Source organism: Camelina sativa, chromosome 18 (assembly GCF_000633955.1).
Source record: "Camelina sativa cultivar DH55 chromosome 18, Cs, whole genome shotgun sequence".
Classification (NCBI taxonomy): Eukaryota; Viridiplantae; Streptophyta; class Magnoliopsida; order Brassicales; family Brassicaceae; genus Camelina; species Camelina sativa.
In genome coordinates this window covers 15,795,938-15,807,813 of record NC_025702.1, presented here as the reverse complement: position 1 = coordinate 15,807,813, position 11,876 = coordinate 15,795,938, and the positions used below count along the sequence as shown (strand labels likewise).

Here is an 11,876-nt window from a genome sequence, read left to right as displayed (position 1 = left end):
AATTATTTGTATCTTTGTTGGATCGAGTACAAATGTTCCTATAATCGGCTTAAGAGACCATAGTAAAAACTAAGTAGGTGAAGTTAAGAGATTCATATAATCTATATATGTAGTGCAAGTGATGATGTTGACCAATGCTCATACATATATAAACTTAGGCTGTGATTGGAACCTCTGTTTCGCTGAATTCTTTTTTTTTTTAGGAAAACACACTTAAGACACCAATCAACAAGTTTGTTTAATAAATTTGTGGTTTCACAGGGAAAGCAAAGAGTGACCTATTGCGGTTTTGAAGTGAAAAATATGCTTTGAACCGCTTTTAAAGAATGAAACTGTTATTAACCAGCGGTCCAACTAAATACGCAACAGTTAATACATATATATATTTTTAATTAAAATATATTATTGATGTATTTTTTTTTTCACAAATATATTTTTATCTAGCCTAGATTTCTTCTCTCTCCTCTCAAATAATATTAAAATAATATTGTATTTTATTTTTTATTAATATTAGATAAACATTAAAAATATGAGAAATTATGGTGTACTAATTTTCGTTAAAAATGTGTTATAAAAAGAATTATTCTCATCCTCAATGTTTTTTACTATTTACCTTGTTCCTAAAAAAAGAGATGCGGTTTATCTTTTAGATAAAGCTTTGTACCGCTTTCAAATTGTTTAGTATTTAAAATTTTGTTCACTGATACAAAAAAATAAAAATATATAATTATACTAGGTATTAATAAAACAATATGAATTTCGTACCGCAAATTGTTTTCACCAATCAAACATTATTTTGTACCGTTTATTTTGGAGTAACCGCACTTGTCCCGCAAATATATTTGTACCGCAGTTGACCCGTACCACACTATCAAATTGTTTATCCCGCACTACTAAATTCGTGGTTACCATTCGAACCCTTAAAAACGGTATTTAGCTCAAACAATTCATATATTTTATATATAATTAAAAAGTTGGTTTAGATGATAATAAAAAACCAATCAAAACAACCAACTTCGTACTTGGTGAAAGAACTAGTATTTATGTTGTATAGTTTTCAAATTAGCTGGATAAAAACATCACTAGTTATTGAATACTAATTGTTTTCCTATAGTCAAACAATTCTTTTTAAAATAAAAGTTCAAAGTTTTTCATTTCGAAATTTGAAAAAACTACAAAATGAATAAGTGGTCAATTAATAGCGTGTTGATATGATACATATGCATAAGTTATTATGCAGATATGAATTTGTTGAAATAAGCCCCTTAATTCACACAACGAGCACATGTGCTCGACTTCTTATAGGATAGACAGGAAGGTTGAATCTCGAAAGAACATACTTGAACGAGCTTAGTTTTAACTTTTTGTAACTTTAGGCATTTAGTAAAATTGAAGATATGGGTGAAACTAATAAAAGATACGTATCTTCTTGACCGACTCTTAGTTGATATCATATCACAAGATTCACAACCAAACACCAATTGACTACTCAAATTCAAATTGACTGTGAAAAGTAAAATCAACTTGACAAATAGTCATTACGAAAATGTAAAAATCTTTTCAAAATTATATTTCAGTTTTCACTCGACATTATTTATAAAAAGTAATACACAAATACAAAATTTCTCAAAAGGTAGAAATAATAAGGATCAGATACACAATAATATAGTATACAAAAATATACTTGAATCTATGTATACGTGGTATATGACATTAATGTTCAATATCAAGTATAACTGTACAAGGCATGGCTATCGAAGTATGCATTTAATTACTTGAATATTAAAAAAAAAAAAGTATTCACTATATTATTATTGCAGAGCTTTTTTTTTTTTTTGTTAACCAAGCATTAATCTAGAAAATAACTTCAAGGTTGGTTGCCCAAACCGGAGGATAAAAGTTTACAAAAAAAAAATTTCAGAAAATAAAGATCTCGAGGAACGAGCAAGACGATCTACCCGAACAGTAGATGTCCTTGGAATCGTCGAAAGCGTGAAAGAAAGAAAGGAAGAGCGAAGCAAGCAAAAATCATCCAACATGTTGGAGAAAGCGGGCCACTCATCAGCCACTAATTCTATACAATACGGAAACAAATTGGAAACAATTCTTTTTAATAGGAATTGAGCTTTCTTATCCTTCACGTTCCTTTGTATTGCATTGATGCATTCTAGTGTATCCGCTGAACCATTCGTCACTATCAAATATCAATCGTGGTCTGATGAGTTTTATATGTGGGGAGCCATCTATCTTTAGTCACCGCGTGATCATGCATATTGGAGTTTAAAATGTAGGTTTGAAAATAGTTAGATCTCTTTTTGATCAGTTATAGTAGAACATTATATGTTAGATCGATGTTAAATATTCTTCTTTTTTTGTTCTAATCACGATTTGATAGACGATACCAATTCTGGTTACGGCATTTGATCTATAAATGGTTAAGCTAACACTATCTTTCCTTCTTATTTAAATCAAGAATGTACATTGAGACAAAGCATGTTTCATTATAATCTCTCTATTCCTATTATATTTGCTCACATTAATTAGAAACAACGACGTACGTTTTATAATTTTCTAAACAATAGTACCTACTCTTCATTTTGATATATATATATATATATATATATATCTAATTAACTGATAAATTAAATTAGTCGCAAGCAATATATAATTAAGAAGCTACGTACTCTTTGTTTACATCATTTTATGAAACTAATCGATAATCGTTTCATAAAATATATTGGATAATTGTGATTGAGTAATCAAAAACAATATATATATATATACTGTATATGTATTATAATATACAGTGTAACCTAAAATACGTGTTCAAGTTTTCTAGAGTATGATGAAATCGAGATTTAAATCAAAATTAAAGAGAAAAGGAGGGGTCGGCACATTTGCAATCAATACATGAGGTTAGTTAGCCAGCGGGTTTTCGATTTAAGCGACTTTTAATAAGTCGGTTAGGAAATTACACGTCAAATCATACTTCTGCACTTGCTTTTGATTTTGACCTGGAAGTATCTTTTATTTAAATAAATATGGTCCCTAAAATCATTTTGTTAAAACAACATGAAATATTTCAAAATACATGTCCACGAACATTAGTTTTCAAGATTATGTGGTAAATCACATTTATTGGTCGGCACAAGTCGTTTGCCAAGTCTCCCCAACATCATCCATATTCTTTTAGTATCATTAGCCATTTTGACCTATAAAGAGATGACATCCTTTACTCTGTTTCCACTTGTTTAATTAATTGTTTATATACATATGACAAATTAAAGTCATCTGTCAACTGTATTCATAACACTAACTGATTACCATTTTTATATCAATCTTGATAAAACTGAAAACCACACGTAAGACGAGAGCGTATGGGGGTAATTTCCTCGTAATTATGTTTAAATTGACAATTAACACAATTAGGATTAGTTTTGGCAAAACGATATTACGATAGCGTGGATCCATATTAAGATAATAAAGCACGATCATATTCGTCTGGTTGACAAAAAAGACGCATGTGATAAACATTTGGCGACCCCACACAAATTGAATTGATAACCTGTTTCTGATTGGCACAAAAAGTATGGTGCCATACTTTATTTGAAACTTTCGAAGATGCCATAGTTACGAAATACGCTATAGATTACGTATACTTTTGTGAAGCATACTTACAAAGTGATTAGCCAGTAAGAAAAACGTGGTAGATAAGTATGGTACTTATCACTCAACTATATCCATGGTGAGATAAGTAGCCAGTGGCGGAGGTAGCAGCTTAGCATGGGGTCAATTGACCCCTATGAATTAAAAAAAAATATACTTGTAATTAATTTTAGAAGAAAAAACAGAAATATAGTTACAAATATGCTTATTGACCCCCATAAAATAGTTACAAATATGCTTATTGACTCCTACAAAAAAAATTCTAAATAAATTTTGGTTATTAGACAAAAATTGACCCCTATAAAAATAAATCCTTCAGTTAGGGTTTTATGCGGCCAAGAAGATAAATTGTTTTCTAGTCAACTACTCAACTATATCCATTGTAATATGTAGGTTAGAGAAATTTACAAACCAATGTTTTTTTTTTTTTTTTGGTATAAAGTTTAATGTATAGTTATAGAAACAAATCAATGTTTGCATGGTACATACGAAAGAAGCAAACACGACTCAATGAAGCAAAATCTCTAATTAAGGGGAGAAGACCAATGACTCAATAGAGTCTACGTACGTAAGTCTTGAAATTCGAATCGATATTAATGGTAAATAAGGAAAAAAGAAAAGAGTATCCGTCAAATGAGGAAATAGGAGATGAGAAAACGAATGGAGTCTATGAGTTTCGAGCTCCCAACTAGCAACTACAATTTTATGGAGATTGATTGACAAAAACCCACATTGTTGTTGGGGAAGTGTGATCGCGTACTGGGATTCTTATATATATTTAATATCCATGTTAGCGCAAATGTACGTATACTATTTTACACCATATATTGTTACACCAACATGATCCTGAACCATTTTTTTCTTCTTCTAACGATGATAAATTTCTTTATTAACGGTCTATATATTTTTATTTTTGAAATTTTCATAACTCTTTGTATATTTTTGCCTAACAATATTAAAGGGTCATGCCGTAATTAAATTTAGAGAGTAAACATTTGTGAATTTCAGAGGGCAGTCTCTGATTTTTTTAAACATAATCGCGAAACAATATTAATTGTGATTAAACCTTTTTTCAAAAAAAAAAGAAACAACAATATTGTGATTGATGTGTAACCTTTAAAGTAAAAGTAGCTAGGAAAACAACCTAAAAACTCTAGAGAATTAGATTTTTATCACACTTAATCAAAAATCATTTGTATATATTTCATTATATAGTTAGATTATATATATATATATATATATATTATATAAGTAAGAAACGATTGAAAATAATAGTTTTCCATATTGTAAGATCAAATGTTTCAACAAAAATAATAAAAATAAATACAAAGTTGGTGGATACAATATATGCTGAGAGGTGGCATCTGGCAGGCATGTGGGCGCACAGACACTAGATGACTGGGCCTTTTCTAAAGTGTTTGGAAGTAAAGCCCAACAATTAACACTTCGACAATGAACCCGTATTGTCCAATTTCGTACTCACTTCTCTGCTTTGCTCCTTCAATTTAATAACACAATTTATGTATCCTATCTACATTATCCACTTACACTGGTACTTACACGAACTTTCATTTTCTATGAATAAAAAAAATATATTAGTAGAGCTATTTTGCAATAGCTTTTTAAATTTATTTATGATAGTCTTATTTTATGCATACATTTTTTTCTGATCAAACATACATAATTCTCATACTAAGGAATAATTTTAATATTCACAAATTTCCAACACAAAATTAATTTATAATACGTAGAGTAGTTTATAATTATATCCATACTAATTTGAATTGTATCAAAATCCAAATGTGATAAAAAAAAAATTCAAAAAAATCAAAACAGTAATAAGCAATCAATATGGGCTTATATATTAGGCCCATTAATGTCAAAACTTTTACAGAACCTCTGTTTTTATTTTTGTCTTCAGATGGTTCAGACTTCATTGTAGCGCTTCCAAAGCTTCGCTTGTCAGAGAACACGTGGCACTTAATTCAGCACCTCTCTGTCAAAGCACTGTGAAACCATGGCGACGCGTGTGACGCTGGCGGCGTTTAGAGTTTAGACCCTTTCTCCAAAATCTCATCTTTCTTCTTCTTCTTCTTCTCCGTCGTCGTCTACTCGTCTTACAATCTTTTAATCGATCGTTTTTGGCGAAACACGAGAGACTGAACTCTGAAGTATCATGAAAAGAGTTTCATTGGTTGCGCGTAAGAAACACAAGAGGAAGAAAAACATAAGATTCGTGAAGAGTATTGTGGCTTACCTCAAATCGGATGATTACATGTTCGCTCCTCTGTTTTCCAATTCCCCACCGTTCACGACTGAGGTAAATACGCCTCCGTCGTCGAGTTCGAAGACGGACGACATCTCCCTGACAGGTACTGTTAGGACTCTCGAGTGTGTATTTGCTAACTGTATTAGAATGTGATGTGATTCGGTGTGCTACTCTGTTTTGGGATATTAGGGTTTGAGTCATTGGGGTTTGAGAGGGTAATTAAGAAGAAGAAGAGAACAATGTCTGAGAAAGTTAAGAGATACCTAAAATCTGATTGTCACATGTACGGACCAGTGATCTCACCTCCAAAGCTTGGTTCTGCTTCACTTAAAGGTGAGACCTTTTTTTTATTTTTGTGCCTCTCTGGTAGATTTAACTAAGTTGGTAGCGTTAGCTCTCTATGTAGGTGGGTTTATAACTAAGTTGAACTAGACTTATCTTATAGATTCTGCGTTTGGGGCTGAGATAGTTTTTGAATCAGGGAAATTGCAAATAACAAATTTGGTTACGATGGAAGTATCAACGAGTAATACAACCACGAGGGAAGATAACAGCAATTATAGGAATCTCCGGTCAGATATTGTAGGACAGGCATTGCATAATGGAAGGATCAACTTTCCAAAACGAGGATTGGTTAGCTTAGAAGGACAACGAGGTGGACTAAGCCGTGAAACAGATCTTTCATCAGCTTTTTCCTCTCTACCAGGTATGTTTGATTGATTGCCCCAAGCCCCCAATCATGTTATGTAATGGAACTTGTTAATGGGTTTTTTTTTAACATAATAGGACTACCGAATAAGTAACACAAGTTTAATTCATCACTAGTAAGATGTCGATAAGCATAGATGTTAATAGGAGTGTCTGAGGTGAGCTGGTGAGTGTTAAGGTTCTTAGACCAATTCGTTAAGTTGGGAGAGATTAGGAACTATAAAAACTAACGCTTGGACAGTTTCTCGTATAGTTAACTACTGTGCTTTGTTCTTGAGATATAAAGAGAGTTTTGAACTTGAATCCTGTCAGATGTCTATTAGCAAATTTCATGGAAGAAACTGAAAAATGTGATATGTTCGGAAGACATGGATAATAATAGCTTGTGTCTCTCTTCTAATTTTGTTCAACTTCGAACTAGATAAGGCTGCTTTTGAATTTGTCCGACTTGATTGGGTTCGATAAAAAAATGTTACTTGTCTTGTTAAAGACTGATGAGAGTAGGAAATATACTGAAATTGTTTTCTTTTTTACTATGACAGAGGAAAAGATGGTGAAGCCAGATCAAAGGAGAGTTACTATTGAGTGAAGAAGGTAATGTAGACATAATTGACAATGTAAACATTATAAAATACAATTTAGTTAGATACAATAGTTAAAGGAACAACTATGAGAGAAGAAGAAGAATAGGTTCTATGTGATTGAAGAACTTTTTTCTTGTCGATAGGCCTGTAGGAAGTGATGTATGAATGAAGATGACAAAGATGTGTGTCTGTCTGAACATATTGCCATGTTAGCTTGTCTGCTCTGGACGAGTATATCAATAAACTGTTACAACTGAGCAAGAGCTCCTAATAAGCCTTTTTAGCTAATTCACCATTGGAGGTTTGATTTAAAAAAAAAAACTGATAACTAAATTTGTATAATTTTGTTAAGAGTATACCAATAAGATTCTGAGTGGAACTTCGATTATGATGAGGAAGATTGGTTTATTTCTTGATATCAGAGAATTAGTTTGTGGTGTTAAAATGGTAGAATTCTAAATTTGAATGTGAAAATGGTGATAAGGACTGAAGCTGGAGAGCTAGGGAGAAGAGGTAGAAGGTGAACTGACAAGTAGTAATCGTGTGCACGTGAGTTGCATTCAATTTGTGTCCCACATGCCACATCGCAGACCCTCCCCATCTGTCAACTCTACACACGCATGCAAAGAAGAAAGCTTTGCGTTGCGTCTTGCGTGTATCTAACATGGTTCATTATTGCTATGGAAATCAAAGAGACATCATATCTGTCAATGTTTTACGGAGTCCCTAGTCTAGTTTTGAAATAATGTGAAGCTAGTGTAGGTTGAGTAGTCGGAATTGATAAGATATGATCATTATGATCTTATACATAATTTAATAGACGAATGCGATATGTCTATTTCTATATGACACAATCGTATTGGAGCTTGCACATGAGTCCCCGAGAAAAACGGAGATTATTGTATTTGGAGACTAGAGAAGAGAGATATAGACGTGGACATAGCACACGTGTACAATCTCAGAATCGTAATGTCATTATTGTTTTTGTAATTACAATTATGAATGTGAGAAAGAAAGCGTAGGATACAACTCAGCGAAGAAAAAGACGTAATATGTCTTTTTTATATGTGAAAGAGACATGCAAGCATGGGGGCTTCACTTACCCTCTCTTTTCTTTATAAATTACTACAATGAGTTTTACGTCTTAAGTCCTAAATTCAATACTATTGAGCTACCACATGCGGATTAACACTGACATTGATAGTCGTAGAGAGGTCCGACATCGTTAACTATGAGATAAATAAGATCGATTTTGGACTTAACCATAGCGACTTTTCTTTCTCAATAATTGTGATTAATTAGGCCATGTTTGAAAATTGTTTACAACATACTGCTAATGATTGATGTATCAGTCTAGCCACTTGTTTTAAAACTAATCACAGCCTAAATTATGTATCACTAGAATTACATTGAAGAACGAATTCAAGTTTTGATTGGTTATGGGAATAAATCAAAATTAGTTGCATTATTATTCGTCATTATCCGCTAGTTGCTATGACTAGTGTTCTACAGTCTCTACTATACGTACGATATTATCAATAGAGGATAAATCAACCCCATACGACGTAAATTTGTTGTTGAAATAGTAATCATCACATGTTTTCAAGACAGAACATCATGTAGCTATCATCACCATCGATCGTCCATATAAATCTTTCGACCTTTTATTTGTAATGAATAGTCTCAAGCTAATCTTGCAGATTGTTTCCAAGTTTTTGATAATTAAAATATATATATATATATATATATATTGTTACAAGGGACAAAAACATCAATTCATATGCACATGAATTTGTTTTTAACAAGTACATATAATTTTATATTCAGATATGATCAGCGAATGTCCATTATACATTAACCTAGCTAAGCAGGCCTAGCTAATCAATAATTGGCTTTCGTTTTGATGTAGGGTTTGTATTTATACGGTTGATCTTATTTGTCTGTGAATATACCATATGAGTTATTTTCCATGATCAGCTTAGTTATAGACTTATATTTGTTTCAAATGGTTGTAGTAAATTAAACATGCTGGACTGATTTTACATGTGAATAAAATCGTTCATTTTTTAGTTCACAATTTATACATTTTGGTTCGTTCGCTATATATATTATTATCTACCTCTATCACATACCATTCAAAAGTTTATACTTACTACCGTACGTATAGATCCATAACTAATGTCTCTCACACGTGTACATACGTGGACTGATCCTATATCAAGCGTGGGGGAATCATTCATGTCTTGGTCCAACTTATCTATAAAAAGACATCGTCTCTTGTTCTTTAAATCCACATATCATCTCTAACTATCACAAATTCTCTATCTCTTTCCTTCTCTAGCTTTTGTTGCGATACCGTACACATACGAAGAAGACCGCTCGTGTGTAAAAAGGATGAGGTGTAGAGCACTTAATATTCGGAGAAGGAAGAGAGTGATGGTTAATGTGAGCTCAAGGAAGCTCATGACCCGTCTTCGGCGAATGGTTGCTCCGGAAACAAGTTTTTCCGGCGAGGTTGTTGACGGTGACACACTTTATCGGCTCACGGCTGATCACATTTTCCTACTTCAAGCAAGAATCCAACTTCTTCGTCGTATTTCCTCTGTATGTGGTCTCTAGATGGAAGCTACACGTGGCTATAAAAAGACAAAGCAATGGTATAATTATGGATAAACGTATGTTTTCTCTATATGTTCTCTTAAGTTCATCTTATAAATACGTTGTAATGCATGCCAACGATATGATCTGAGTGTATTTATATGAATTTATGTTTATGAATTATGATGTATTTAATTGTGAACTGTTTTTTTACATGCATGCAGCTTTGACCGCATTTAAATACATACAAAAATATCTTTTAAGATACGCCTACATTTAAGAGAATACATGCGAATAATAACTTAGTTATGAGATTTAGTGATTATAATTGACCTAACTAAGTACAGGAATTACAGGGTAATCTGTGTATGACATATTTTAACATATATGATATATGAGGTCCAATATGTAAACCTTCTTATGTTATCACTCTCGGAAGTGAAAAAGTAGAGCAACCGGAGACAAGCGGTATGAGAATGGGCTAATTTTTGTTTGATTGAGAAAGATAAAACACCAAAGTCTTGGTTTTTTTTTTGTCGTCAGCAAAGTCTAGATTTTAATTTCTGATTTTTCCAAACAAAAGAAGCATTTGATGTAAATTTAACATAACATTCAATTAAAAAAAAGTAGAGCAACTGATGCAAAGATAATATTATCGGAAAAGATATATGGCATTCATCATCACTAACGCAATCGATATAAACCAATAACTATGGGTGAACGTAAATGTTATGTCCAACCGCACGGAAAACATTTTTGTTTCCTTTTTTACCTTTTTCCCATTAGAATCATATATAGACTTTTCCTTTTTTTTTACTATATTTATGATCCAAATTTTTTGGATAACTCTTAAGTCTTAAGTAAGAGAAGATAATTATTCTTTTTTAATGTACGACAGATTCCAACAAATAATTAATTAAATTGTAGTGCACGAGTGTCGTATCACCAAATTCCCAAACCTGGTTCGAAATCTTCCCCTTCAATATAGAAACACTCTACATTATTTATGTTTACTTTAGTAGTAAACGTAAGATGTTTTTCTTTTCTTAATTTTAAAAATAATACTTAATACCCTGAAGAAAAGAAAAAGTCCCAAGTCACCAAAATGTTGCTTTTTGGTTGTTTATGTGTTCAAAGTCAAAGACACATTTAATGATTACCTTTCCTGCCACATGCCATTTATATTGATAATTTTTTTAACATCTAGTATCAACTTCCACATTTCAAAATAAAAGTTGATTACTGAAAAAAAAAACACACAAGTTTCTTTTTATCAAACAAACTTTTTTTTTTTGACATTTATCTAACAAATTATTCAAAAATTACTTTTTAATATTTTTCTACCTGAATTTTTTGTTTTTAATTTGATTTTAAACATTTTAATTGAGAAAGAGTTACAGAGAAATGAGAAAGCAGTGGGCTGATGAATGAGAGAGAGAAGTAGGCCTTTTAAAGAGCATTACGGGGCCCAGACACGTGTCTACGGCCACTTGTTTGTTTACCCCCTGCCAAGTGCGAAGGATGCTACATAGTTATTCCCAAATCAATCTCGTTTACATGTTACATTTAGACATAACACATGGAGTGTTCTTAGGCATTTTAAAAATGAAAATAATTGAATAGTGGACTTAAGATCAGATTCACTGATCTTATTCTAGAACTGTTCTTGGGCCTGATCTTGTGTGACATGTCTTTTTCGGATTGGTTGAAAATATATGGAATAAATTTGGACATTAAGGGGGAGCTATTGGTTTAGGATTTAGAAAGAATTTTAATGACTTTATGTTCTTGCTGATTGTTAGAATCATAGAAAATTGAAAGTTAAAAATGAAGGATTCTAAAAGATTGTTTAGGAAGTTTTTTAAAATCTTGATGATTTGTTTTTTCTAATCTTGTAAAATCTTTCTATTTGATGAAAGAATTTTCATGACTTTTGTTATGAAGGAAATGATATAAAATCCTAAAGCAATAACATAAAATTTGAATTCATTAACAATCCAAGATTCTTTTGTTTTACTTGAATAACATAAAACTTTTAATGACTTTATAAA

The 11,876-nt window shown here is 31.8% G+C and overlaps 2 protein-coding genes across 5 annotated transcripts; both read left to right on the top strand.

Annotated features, from left to right (window-relative positions):
* On the top strand, positions 5,568-8,161 carry LOC104761864. Of its 4 annotated transcripts, none has more exons than XM_010485014.2 (5): positions 5,568-6,038; positions 6,125-6,268; positions 6,417-6,641; positions 7,186-7,237; positions 7,720-8,161. In XM_010485014.2, exons 1-4 carry the CDS (start codon positions 5,843-5,845, stop codon positions 7,230-7,232), a joined length of 612 nt encoding a protein of 203 aa, XP_010483316.1. In that variant the 5' UTR covers positions 5,568-5,842; the 3' UTR covers positions 7,233-7,237; positions 7,720-8,161. The 4 variants fall into 4 exon arrangements, with proteins under 4 accessions (XP_010483316.1, XP_010483314.1, XP_010483315.1 ...); XM_010485012.2 differs by having other exon boundaries at positions 7,712-8,161; XM_010485013.2 differs by lacking the exon at positions 7,720-8,161 and adding an exon at positions 7,371-7,515.
* LOC109130543 lies at positions 9,472-10,060 on the top strand. The gene has a single exon (XM_019240201.1). It carries the CDS (start codon positions 9,622-9,624, stop codon positions 9,844-9,846), a length of 225 nt encoding a protein of 74 aa, XP_019095746.1. The 5' UTR covers positions 9,472-9,621; the 3' UTR covers positions 9,847-10,060.